Source organism: Empidonax traillii, unplaced genomic scaffold (genome assembly GCF_003031625.1).
Source record: "Empidonax traillii isolate 1590-97213 ecotype Southwest subspecies unplaced genomic scaffold, ASM303162v1 scaffold1148:size171831, whole genome shotgun sequence".
Lineage (NCBI taxonomy): Eukaryota > Metazoa > Chordata > Aves > Passeriformes > Tyrannidae > Empidonax > Empidonax traillii.
This window is the reverse complement of record NW_020956341.1, coordinates 101,754-115,400: the sequence shown is the minus strand read 5'-3', so window position 1 is coordinate 115,400 and position 13,647 is coordinate 101,754. Positions and strand designations below refer to the sequence as shown.

Sequence of the window (13,647 nt, the reverse complement as noted above, 5' to 3'; positions counted from 1 at the left end):
CAATTAGAATGATTACACTTAATGTCCTCCAGGAACATACATCACTCTCCAGAATTTCACTAAGTATAGAAGTGACATGCCTTCTACCTGCCCTCTAACTGACAAGTCTTTACTGAGTCATCAGAACAGGTTTTCTGAATGTCCCCTCCTAGCAAGCTAGTTAAGAGAGGCAGTACATCACATCAGTGTTTCTGAATATCCCCTTTAGTTTGAAAAGTCTACCTTTTCAGCTTTTCTGTGGTGAATCTAAAGCCAAATTCAAAATTAAATTCTCTTTGTTTCAAGTGTATGAAATGGGAATCTTCTCATTTCCCTCTGGGTCCAAATGGATCAAAGGCATATGGATAGAGTCCCTTTGGAAAAAAATCACTGTGCTGCCAAAGGAACTGAAAGCATCATTCAAAAGCACAGGATTGTATCTCTGAATTCCAATCTCTTCTACATGAAAAAGGACACAGTTTGAATATTCTTGAAATAAGCAGCTGACATAGCACTATTACCAGTAGTTTTAAACTGTGCTAATTGTAACGTGGAATGTCTGTGCTGTCTTGTACATCCATACGGCCTTTCTGCTGCAATGCCGTATCTTTTTGTGTCTCAGTTCATTTGAGTCTCTGTCATTATGTTAGCTTCCATTTTTCTACAAATGAAATTAAAAAAAAAACAAAACTATTGGCATTCCATGGAAAGCTTGATGGATTTTTTTCTTTTAAAGAGAAGCCTACACAGTTTAAACTACATGCTTACTTTACCTGTGTGAAAGCACTACCACCTGTATTTTTAAATTTTTAAATTTTAAAATCTTTAACATCTCTGCAGTTCCCAGCTTAAATAGTTCTCTGTTGCTTCACATTTCGTAGAATTCTTCGTTATATAAAATAAAGAAATTAGAAAATTACTAAAACTCATGTTTTTAGCAACGTGTAAGCAGAGAGAAAAGACTTTGAGTACAGTTTTGTAATATGGGTATTCCTTTTGTAGTAACCAGTTTCATAGTACTGTAAGAAGTAATAGAATGATAGTAGAAATATTCCCAGTGAAGACAGATTTGTGCAAATGTCCGCTGTGAACAGAGGGTAAATTTGGGACAAAGTGATATGAGTTCATGTCCATCTCATTTTCCTGTGAAGTAAGGGCTGATTTAAACCTTTGTCGTGTAGTAACATCTTCACAGTGTCCCTCCTTATAAGTATTTAAAGTAAGAACAAACAACATGCTTACGTTCAAATCAGTCTTTAAGCAAGTGGTTTAGAAAAGTGTGAGACCCCCTTCTGCTTTTATAAATCATCTCCATCATCTGTGCTAAAGCTGCTTCTCCTGCTGCTCTCTTTTGATGCAGCTGGGGATGTGGAGGACAAGAGTGGATCTGTTCCAAATGGCGACACTGTGTCATCCAATAAAATTTCCTCTAGACGTTGTTCTTCTTTTAAAGCTGCACTGAAGGACAAATCCGTAAAGTGTGAAAGGGGATCAGAAAATGCTGTAGATCCATCGCAAACATCAGAATTTTGTCCATGTACCAGAGGTATTTGTTGAGAGTAGTCTACAGAGTTTTCCTCTGGATAAGACTGTTGCTTGATGACCTGTGCAGCTAAATCGACAGCAGTGAGTGAGGACATGACTGGGAGGCCGTGTGCACGTGCCTGGATCTCCAGTTCCTAACATTTCAAATGAAAGTGATTAGACAACAACTTTAAAAGACAAAACAGTTTCTTCAGAACTATTGCAGTAAGTACAGGAATCATGCATGCAAATTAATTACACCTTTTCTCCAGTTGTTAGACTACATTTTAAAATATTAAATTGTTAGTCTATGAAAAATTGCCACTCAAGTGTTTTCATCTGTCTTTAAGCAACTATCCTACAGGAACATAAGACGTAGGACAGCCTTTCTACACCCACTGGGTACTGAATCCAATGAATGTGGTAGAAAAATGTTGCAACTTGAAAGTTTGTTATCCACTGCTATCCAGAGAAACAGAAGAGTCTTTACGTGCTGATGCTCATGATATACAGATATATGAGTAAATCAACATATGTAAGATGATTGATTTTATGTCTATCTGTTTATCTGTCTACCTATCCATTCATCCATCCCATTTTCATATGTATGTGTCTATATTAGAATCTTGCCTTTCAGGCTATGAAGGGCTATGTTCTATCTCTTCATGTCAAAAGCAGATATAACATGACACACTATAACCAAGCAAGTGTAATGTGTGAAATGGCTACAAAGGGAAAATGAAAATACTGAAGGGAGTTTTGTATCCAGTATTGATTTTTGACTGCAGGGATATATTTTTTTTCCTTACCTTTTTTGTCTTTCTCTGCTTTAACACATGCATAATGAAACTGTTTGTACCAATAGTTTATTAACTTTCCATGAATTCCTTTATGTAAGGTATAATTATCAAAGAAATTTCCTAGAAACCTAAAAAATAACCCTTCTCCAATATACACAAAAATAAATAGGAAAGCCACTTCATTTTTAACAAATGTCATTTGGGGGAAGATTACATAGATTAATAACATTTGATGTGGGATAAGTACTAAGAAAGCTTTGTAGTTCGTGGCAACACTTATGCAAACCTGAATTCGGAGTAGGAGTCTTCTGTTAGCATGCTCTAATTTCTTTTGCCTGTGTTCTAATTCTCTGGCTCTCTGTTGTTCTTTTTGTAGCCACTTGATGTACTCCACTGATGCTTTTAAAATAGTCCCTTTGTTCCAGCGCATATCACTGCAGAATGTAGAGATAACCTTTTCACAATTGTGCATGTCAGCAGAATTCATAAGAACTTACAAAATCTTTTACATTAATATGAAATAATGATTTACATGACTATTATTCACTCTTAGATATTATTGCTTCTGAATGGAAATTTTAATAGAATAGTTAAGAAGCCCTTATATAGTAAAATTAATCCCAGAATGAAAATAAGTGTCAAAAGAAAGTAATAAAGTGACTTTTTGTGGGAGAGCTAAATGCAATATCATGATTCTACCATTACAGTTTTTATATTTTTAGTGAAAATTGCTTTTATTATTAACTCTAAGATTAAAATCTATGTGCAGTATTTCTGCATTAATGAACTAGGAAATATACATTACTGAGGACTTAAGCCTAAATTTTTAAAGATCATTTTGAATATACTACTCCTTTTACCTGACTTACTAATGAGGTTGCTTTTATGCTTGTAGAGAAAAAAAATTATCTGTCTGAATGCCACTCCTCATTGATGACAGACCAGAAAAATCACAGTTCTTTAACCATAATGACTAGGGAATGATAAAAATCATGTTCAAAAATCTTGAAACAATATAAAATCCAAGTCAAAAGACACAGCTACATGCAGACCCTAACTCAAAAAAAGCACCTTGCAAAAAAATTAGATTAAACCTACCCATCATTCAGAAAATAATGTTTTAAATTCCAGCTTACAAACAGCCTTACAGCAATAAAACACTTGTTTAAATGCAACTGTTCAAGGGTTTTCATGTATGCATTTATCAACTGTTCATGTATTCCTTTAAGTAAGGTCTTGGAAGCCTTGGAATAGGAATGAAATTTGTGGAAAATGTTTAATTTCTAATACATTTCAGTACTTTAAGATACAGAATTCATCTGCTTCATTAAATACACAGATATAAGGGTTTATCCAAACTATCCACTTCAGTGCAAGACTGCTTACGCTGAGCAGAAGGTTGGCAAAGGTTCTGGCCCTATAACTCAACCCTGAGAAGGAAAAGTTATTTTTGCAACTAAGAATCTGACACTGGGAGGGACAAGCATTTTTTTAATACCTATAATACCATATATTTACTCATTGGCATTTATGGAGTCAAAAAGGAATATAAATTATACTCCCGTCTATCACCACTTTCCCTTATTCGTAAAATGATTAAATCATAGAATATGCTGAGCTGGTAGGGGTCCATCAGGACCATCGAGTCCAACTCCTGGCCCTGCACAGGACACCCAAAGAATTACACCATGTGCCTCAGAGCGTTGTCCAAATGCTTCTTGAACTCAGACAAGCTTGGTGCTGTGACCAAATCCCCAGGTGCTCAACCACACTCTGGGTGAAAAACATTTTCCTGATATCCAACCTAAACCTCTCCTGACTCATCTTCATGTTATTTCTTCGAGTCCTGTCACTGATCAACAGAGTGAAGAGATTGGTACCTGCCCCTCCGCTTCCCCTCATGAGGAAGTTGTAGACTGCAATGAGGTTTCCCCTCAGCCTCCTCTTCTCCAGGCTGAAAGAAACAAATTACTTCAGCTGCCCTTCATAAGACTTCCCCTCCAGTCCCTTCAGCATTCTCATGGCCCTTCGTTCTCTAATAGCTTATTTTGGTGTGTTTTTTTTCTATTATCCTTGGTTGTTTCGGTTAATGAGATTTGCCCCTACTCTTATTTTCACCTATGATGAATAAAATGATTGCAGCTCTTTTGCATTCAGCTTCTCAGAGTAAGTGCCTAAGGAACCTTGCACCCTTACCCCAAAGCTAAGCACCCTTATAGACTTCTGCCAATGCAGTTGTTTTTCTACTAAATATATATAGCAAAAGCCAGGCAAGTACAGGATTTAGGGATCCAGGCCACCCTGCCTTTCCTGATGCACTTTACTAGGGATAAAACCTGATAGCTTTAAGGCACTCACAAGAATACACAAAATTATTTGTGATAAAGCATCACAGTGTTTAACCATATCATAGAATCCTGACAATTTGCTAGAGATTTAGGAGAAACCATTTTTTAATCCAAGAGCACTCAAACTCACATCTGTTCTCTCTGGGAAGCACACAAAGTGTGAGGCTCCAGCACATAGGACCTCCTCTCACCTCAGTGATGTGTGCCAGGAATGCACAGCTTTTGGAATTAGAAGGTGAGGAGGTCAGAGAGAAAATAATTATTGTCTCAGACCCTGCTGTCTGCAAAACCAAAACATCAGAAGCTGCTCACTGAAGTGGGTGTGTATTCTTATTTAGACATTCCATGGTCAAAAAAGCTAGAACAGAGATGGGACTGGGAGCCAAGAACAGAACATGTCTCCCTCATGGCAGCTGAGTCATATCTTGGCAGTTCCTCTGCTCCCTCCTTCCTCTCCCTGCGTTTCTTGCCCAGGTGGGGGACAGGGCATTTCCCTGTCAGCATCCCATGGGCTCCCTCCTAGGAGAGGACTTTCTCCCTGCATGTGGTTTACCTACCACATGTAAAGGAAGTTTTTACTATGCATAATAATGCATAATTTCTGGGAAAATCTTTGACTGCCATCACCAACTCATGGCAACTTTGAAAAGCACTAGAGGAATAAGAACGTCTATAGTACATACTCTGGAGAAATGCAATCTGCCTAAGCAAGAGAGTTTGGCTTCTAGAAAGTAATAAAGACAAAACTAAGTCAGTTTTGGACTTATGGTCTCAACCTAAAGGTATAGCACTATGAAATCAGAAACAAATCCACAGCTGGAAAAATGGAAATACATATAACAGCATGAGGAAAATATGAATATAGTGTTTTCACAAAGAATTTCATGTCAGTTATAAAATTTTATGAATTCAAAATCAAATTCAGACAAAAATATTTTTGATTTATTTTTCTGATTGATATATGAATAAACCATGTATTCATGACTGCATTTGGAATATTTTTGTGAATAAATTCATTCATTCTACACATAATTTGCAACCTTTGTGATATTGCTTACTTTTAGTTCATATTACCTTCATAGTTTGAGGTTTTTATTTCTATGGCAAAGATATTATTTGTCATAGGTTGAAATAAATGTTCACTGGAAGACCAGTTCCTAGATTCAGGCTGCCAGAGAGATGGATCTGGTCAGCTGGATAGATATCTCTGGTGGTAATATTTACAGATCTGAGAGGCAAAACTATCATAGGATGAAAATGCAGTAATTATTATCGTTTAAGAGACGATGTGTGTGTGTGTCTGTGTATATGCATATATTCCACTTATCTTCTACATCTCATATATACCTATACTGATTGGTGTCTTATTAAATGAGGAGTATTGAAGTTAAATCTTCCAATATCTTCCAATATCCTCCAATATCCACGGCAATGGATCAGCTGGTGACCTTAGAAGCCAACATGAATTTCACTTTGTGTATCTCTATACCAGGATCTAAAGAAAATATTGAAGGTGTCTGTGCTAATTCTGCATTGCAGGTACTCCTCATCCATTCTAGCCCAGAGCACCACACAGCAGTCACAGGACAATGCTATGGAGAAACAGAGGCTCTATGCACATGTGCAGGGCTGGAAGAGTAGCAGTATAACTAGTGGGGATGAAGGCAAACGGGGCAATAGTACGGGTGAGGTTCCTGTTTAGCAATAGCCTACAATGCATCTAGCAGGGCAGGCGATGATATTCATCTATGATGGGAAATAAGAACAACCCAACATTTGAAAATGGATTATCTCAAAGCACAAGTGCATAAGAAGAATTCAGAAATTCCCCGATCAGTTATTAGGTTTCTGTTATTTCTCTGAAAACAATGGATTCTAAATTGGGTGCAAATGAAGAAAGCTATCTGAAAAATTATATAAGGGGCACTAGGAGATTATAGGTTTTGCTTTTTAGAGATTTATATATTGTGCTTATATACAATAGAGATAAAAATTGAAATGAAAAGGCCTACAAACTCATTTGGGAACCTTTATAATCTAGACAATAATTGGCAGTTGTTACTCATTTAATTGGAAACTACTTTATAAAAATAGACAAAATATGTGCATTCTTAACTGGTTTGAATGTATAAAGTTAGATTTAGATCTACTGAGTTTTGGAGACGTCAGGAATTCTTTTTTTTTAAATTTTACTCTTTCACTGTCTATTTATTCCTTTCCTGTCTGTTTTACTTTTTCTTTTTTTTTTGGGGGGGAGGATGGGGATTGTCATGTGTTTTTTGGGGGGTTGCGTGTTTTGTTTTATTTGTTGTTGTTTTGTTTTGCTTTGCTTTTGTTTATCTTAGCCTTAATTTTTACTGAATGCATGTAGATACTTCATTCTGTAGATACTGAAACACATGTTAAATTCTACCTGTAAATAAAGTCATTTGAAAGCAGTAAGGAGTTTCGCAGGTTTGGTCATCAGCAATGGCCTCTGCAAAGGAGTATTTAATTTTTGTCTCTGTGTGCATGTGGTACAATAATCTGAAATTTTTAGCAAGCTACATGTGTTCTTGAGTTTAATTGACAGAGGTCTACCACACTTCAGAAATTTGCATGGAAAAGTGAAAAATAAGTAAAAACCCACGTTTTATTGTCTCTGAACCCTGGCTCCTCCTAATTTTAAGATCTGAATCTCTCTAGGAAACTCAACTGCCCAGAACAAAACATTTAACTCTCACCTAGGAGAGTTTCCCATTTTGGAGAAACAAAACATAAACTGGAGACTGATCTTCAGCTCATTTCCATTAGTTTAACTTTGTTAAGTCAAAGGTGCTTCACTAATTTAAATAAGTTGAACTCCTGTAGGGAGGACAAGAGCATCTGGTCGTCTAAGATTAGAACTAATTAACAAAAACAACATTTGTGAGAGTGTGGTAGTCACAGGGTTTGCCAGACACAGGACAGTTTTTAACAATAAATACAATCGCAAAGTTGAAACTATGTTTGCAGACTATTTATTTCCCTTTCTTGAGAAATTAACTGTAAACTGTGCTTGCTCAAAGAAATATTTTGAAGGACTTTGTACTTGTTTTGATGACTTGCACAATTGCAAAGTGTATTCTGAAAGAGGCAGTGAGTTTCCACTTTGAAATAGCAGGAGCGTACACAAGCTTTTCCTGTACAAGAAGTGTGGCTGTGCTGGCTGCTGGAGCATACAGAGAGCAGAAAGGTCAGGCAAATGCAGAAAGCAGAGAGGAGAGAGTGAGAGCAAACCACTGCTTCTGCCCAAATCCTCAGTGGTTCTCCTAACACCCTAGTTCGGTAAAATGACTACAATTCTTGAAGGAAGGGAACCTCTTCTTCTTTGGCTTTCTGACAATTCAATTCCATCTATATCTATCATAAAACTGTTCTTGTGTAGGCATTTCCAGACTCCATCACAGTGTGAAGTCCTGTCCACCTAAAGTTGGATTCTGAAAGGCTGAACACAAATGGAAAGGTGAGTATAATTAAAGGAACATTTTATGAGCTTTCCAACAAAATATGACTATTTCTGTCATTTTTAAAATTCTATTTTTCAGTTATTCTATATAACTGATTTGCATTTTTGAATCATCTAGTACTTGGATATCTAAGCATTGAAGACTAAACAAAAGAGTCAAAGTTCTTTGTAACTCATACTTTTGTACATTTTCTAATGCTGATGACGTGAACTTAAAATGCCCATTCATTTAAGCAATGTAATCCACACTTCTTATTGTTAAATTAAAAAAAAAAAAGGTGAAAAGAATAGGGGTTTAAGCCAGTCAAAAGAAAGTCCCTACAGAAGCTCTACAGGAGCCAAACAAGTTCACTACATAAGTAACAAAACAAAAGTGAAATAAAACCCCCACACAGCACTTCTAAGAAATATAAATCATAAAAGATTTCCAAATGGCAGAAAAAATGTCCTTTTCTGTTCCTGAATCTGAATATAATCTTCTTGAAGCAAGCCATCTGGGGCAGGCATGCTAACCACAATGGCTTAGTTATAGCAGTATTTGCTCTTCAATGCAAAGGCTGATTTTCCTCACTGTCATTAGTCTAAGCGTCAGTTAGGCTTCTCCTTTTACAGCTAAGTTTCCAGTATAAGAAGAATTTTCTAAAACCAATATAAGAGGTGAAAATGCTATATGTGATAAAATGTTACAAGTAAAGTATGTGATAAAATGTTACAGATAAAATAAAATATGATAAATCTCTTTCTTTCAAAGAAGAGAGGGAGATTGGAGACAAAGTAAGGTGTTGTGAAGGAAAAGTAAGAACTGAAGGAGGAGGTAAGGTCACTGAGTTATGATTGGGCAACACGGGACCATACTGAAAGGAAATAATAATAATTTTGATCTGCTTAGCCAACAAAACAACATGGTCAAATTAATATATTTCCACCTATAAATACAAATACAAAAAAGAAAAAAAGTGTTTACACTTCTTTGGATTAATTTATCCTGGCACTAAGCTATAGCGAAGTTATGTTGCAAGCTAGTGTTTCAAAAGCCCTGCACCTTTTGATGCCTTTTTTTTCTTAACACCAACTTGAAAGCTTTTAAACAGGCTTACTTTCAGAAGGAGTACTGATTACCAGCCTTTTGAAACCAGGAGTCTTCAGAATGTGAGATACATAAGTTTACCTTGTGCTTTTGTAAACATAAACCGCTCCGGGTCTGTCATGTGTTGAACTCAGTCATGGGTTTGCAGATTAAAACAAGATAAGGCAATGACTTCAGGATCTATACCTAAAAGTTTTAATCAGGCAACACCACCAAAATCTGTGGATCAAGTCCACCATCCACTTACTGGAGCAAAACTGAAGGTCCAGATAATTCATTTTAAGAACCGCTTAAGTGATTGCTATTGGCATTAATGTTTTGATTTAGTTCACAAACTAAATCTGAATCCAGAATGAAACATGTAACTGAAACACCTCTGCAGGTAACTGGAATTTGTACCTCCTGCTTGTCTCTAATTGCAGTGTAACTGTCTTCTATTATTGCTTTATAGCTGCAAACCAACAGTGCCATCCACTGTTTTTCTGAGAAATCTTTCAATTATTTGCCCAAATGGTATTGATACTGAAAGATGCATCAGCAAAATTAAAATGCTTCTACCAGTCTCTTCTTGCAACGGAGCCCAACGGTTTTTTAGGTACTTAAAGCCCTTTTCATTTTAACTCAGCTGTAACACCTAATTCTATGTTAATAACAAAAATATGCCCATTTATCTAATCTTGGGTGGATGCTATAGAAGGAGACAAGCTGGTGAATTCTCTAAAATAGATGCAGTATGTTAACTTTCTCTCTGGTGATTTCACTCCAAGTGAAGCTAATCTTGCACTTAAGTAAGTCTCACACAGCTTTATATTGTTGCTGAAATCTTTAACATAATCAGAAGTTTTTTACTGCTAAGGGAAAAAAAGGCTGAAATTTCAATAGATGTTTTCATTTGAAGTAGGTCTGCAGGTTTGTATTGACATGTAAATGATAAAGACAAAATCTGTATAATCAATTTTATGCAAGTCACAATCACGCTAGTGCATGGTCTGAAGTCTTCTCTGAGTGATATGAGAAATCTAAGGCTAAAATTCAACTTTAAATATCACACTGAATTGTTATTGCTAATCCGGCAGTGGGCTTTCCTACAAGACAATCTTTTTTATATTTATGACAAATATAAGGTTTAAGGGAATGCAGGTACAGTTCAAGCAATATGCATTTTTTTGTTACTGTAAGTATATGCATTAGTATAAAATGATTTTATTATAGCAATTGTATCAGTTATTACTTTAATCCTTGCATTTTAGGACTAGTGTTTTCCCTGCACTGAGTGTAGGACTTTTGAAAAATGCTCAGTCTACAGTCTCTTCTACAGATTTTTTTTTTCCTTAGTCAAAGGGCAGAGAGTCACAACGTGAATTTTGTGTTATCCCGCTAGAGGGCCATGGCAAGGGCTGAAAGCATCACTCTGTCCTTCTCCAGAGACACCACACAATTGCACCTAGGGACAGAGAAATAGACTCTGTTGATTGGCTTATCTTTCTTTTTTTATTTATTTATTTTTGGTTTTGTTTGGGTTTCATTTGTTTGTTTGTTTTCCCTTGATGTGGCAGTCACTCCTAAACACTCTGGAATTTTTTCATTTTATTATCCTTTCACATAGGTTTTTTCAACAGGCACCAAAAATCTGTCAGAGGCTTGTTACTTTAACAGTCTGATCTGAGCCAGTGACCTGGCATGGAAGATTTTGTATCCCATTACTCAATCCTATAGCCAGTATATACAGCTGTCTCTTTTTTTCTTGTATTTAAACTATAAATGTTATTATAGGAAAGACTGTTGAACTCACGGATCATTGGACTTGGGGATGAGTGTGCCAAGCTCCTTGATTCGATAGTTAATATTATACCTTCTTCTTCTCTCAACTGTTAAAAAAAAACCAGTTACTATATTTGTAGTGAAATATTCTTGGCAAAATTCAATATAAAACATTTTAATTAGTTATACACAAGTCAGTCAATGCACAGAAAATTTCTTCATTAAATAGCAGTCCCAACGTGAGCTCCTACCTGTCTCTGACTTATTCTCAGAACAAACTTCATGATTTGTACTATCTGTATCTTAGCTTGCCTATCATTTTTTTCCTCCATTTACTGCTAGACTTCTAGAGAATTAAATAGTCACATATTTTCTAAATGTGAGCTAACACTTCTTTTTCTTAATGTTTCTGTAGCCTTTCTCCATCATGCTTGCATAGAACAGAGATTTCAGTTTGGCAGAGTTTTGCTGGTGACTTCCACAGAGTCATAAGACAACTCATCTAGCAATTCATAGTTTGGCAGTACTCACGTTACAGATCACAGGTAACAGCTCCACTATCCCTTATTTACAGTTATCAGCATTTCAAACCACAAAGAGGACATAACTGAAACTATATCCCCCCACTGAAACAGAGAAAGACTGTGTCCCAGAAACACTTCATCCCCAGCACATTTGTTTCCTTTGGTTATGGAAAGAACAAGCATGTTTCAAATAACTTTTAAAACACACAGAAAGTGAATAAAAACACAGTTTAAATAATTAAAATATATTTTATGGATTTAAATTTATGCTTTTTTAAAGACAAGCTATGTAGGGTATCTGCATTTTCTTTGTAGTTTAGTTAGAAAGGGAAAAACAGAAGATAAGCCTCTTAAAATTATTTCTGCCTCTCTGTGCACTCAGTTCACTTTACCAGCATTGTACTGGTATCCAGGCTGGAGTATGTGACCCTTGAGAAATTAAACATTTTTAATGTATAGGTCCAAGGGACATTCATCACTTTGGAGGATTACTTGTATATAATTGTGACATGGAAAGTATATTTAGTGAGAATATGGTCCCGTCGGGGTACTGCTGGCTGTCAAAGACCAGCAGTCTCTACTGATGTGAACTCACACTTCTGTCCACTCTCTCCACTTTGTACTTTAGCTCAATGCAAATCTCGCTGAATGAGCAGAATTCAGCTTTGGTCCATCACTATCATCACATTGATCTGCTTCTCTCATCCTTTCCATCTTGGAAGACCTTACCTTGGGCTCAATACGCTAATGCCACTGTACTCTGTCAGACCAGCCCTGTCCAGCCTGGAACAGAGGCAGAACAGATACGTTCTCCACAAATGGAGATGTTCACTTAATATCTAATGTCTTAATTTTGAAAATAAATACAAAAAGCCCAGTAGTGCTACATTATAAGTGTTCACCCAAGGGTGTCCTGGTGGATCTTTCAAGGCTGACTTCAGTCTTCTCATAGTCATATGAGCATGTTGCTTTCAGTCTCAGCCCCACCACTTTTATTCCTTTACTTCTTCTGGTACATAAAAGTGTTTTCTTCCTGTCTCTGTGAGGCTCTTAGATTTGTGCAGCAGTCAGTTATTTCCTCCCTAGCTGATTTCCTCCCTAGCTCCAGGAACTCTCTCAGTGTTATTATTTATTCTGATGAAGTATTCTACCTTGGTGGGATGTATTATCTTCTCTTGATCTCTCCAGAAATAGGAATTTCACTCAACAAATAAAAGCATCTCGGGTTTTGCAGTCATGATTCACACACAGACAACAGATTTTTATCCTCCTGAGTGTACTGCTAAGTGAACTCTTATATCCCATTGGCTTGAATGTGCCAGATCTTGTAGGAGAGCACAGAGTACAAAAGCATATAGCAACTTAAGAAATTAAAATATATATTTTAGTTATATTGGCAAAATAATGTCAGGGCAAACATAGTTAAAGAATGTGCTTTAGCTATACAGTCCTATGTCATAATAGCTGTTGTTTCATTAATATTTACAATGTGGAAAAGCTCTGCAAGATACTCATCAAATAGTGGTCAACTAAAGATTGGCTATCAAACAAGGTAAAGAAAAAATTACCTTTGCCAGTAGGTACCTGCAGAATTCTTTTTATTTCTATTCTTTTTTATATTTTCCTGAAAAGAAGCTTCCAGTGATTGTGCTAATGAGTTAGGGGGAAATTTTGAAGCTTGGAAAATGTTTCAATTGCATTTTCCTGATATATGTCTGTTAGAGTGCCAGTGATATCCTGAGTTATCAATAACATTTCAAGATTCAAAATTATACATAAGCCAAACCAGAAAATGATTTTTCAAACTACATGGACAGGATGATGATAAACCATTCTTTACTTGGAAGAAAAAAAACCCAAAACAATGTTTTCTAATGGTTTAAAATCTTGTTGTTGTGTGAAGTTGGTTCAATTTCTTAAGCCTAAATCCCTTTTCATGGTTTCATTGAGAATAAAACCTTTCAACAGGAAATTTTTTGTAGTTCCTTTGTTCCTCCTTGGTATGAGAATGTACAAGAACATTTTTGCAAAATGTGGACCTAAATTCAACCTGAATATTGAATTTTTGTATAGTTCCGATCAAGTTCCAGAAACAGATTTTTTTAGACCCTGACTAAGAAACCTTACAAAAGAGTCA

At 36.1% G+C, this 13,647-nt stretch overlaps 1 protein-coding gene across 2 annotated transcripts in view; it reads right to left on the bottom strand.

Annotated features, from left to right (window-relative positions):
• Positions 1-636: 636 nt before the first annotated feature.
• Positions 637-13,647, bottom strand: part of TFEC (transcription factor EC) — a 92,071-nt gene continuing 79,060 nt past the window's right edge. For both annotated transcript variants that reach the window (XM_027905360.1, XM_027905361.1), the window contains 3 exons: positions 11,018-11,093; positions 2,590-2,737; positions 637-1,658 (listed from right to left, as the gene is read on the bottom strand). In XM_027905360.1, coding sequence (XP_027761161.1) covers positions 1,278-1,658; positions 2,590-2,737; positions 11,018-11,093 — 605 coding nt within the window. In that variant the 3' untranslated portion in view covers positions 637-1,277. The remainder of the gene's footprint in view (positions 1,659-2,589; positions 2,738-11,017; positions 11,094-13,647) is intronic.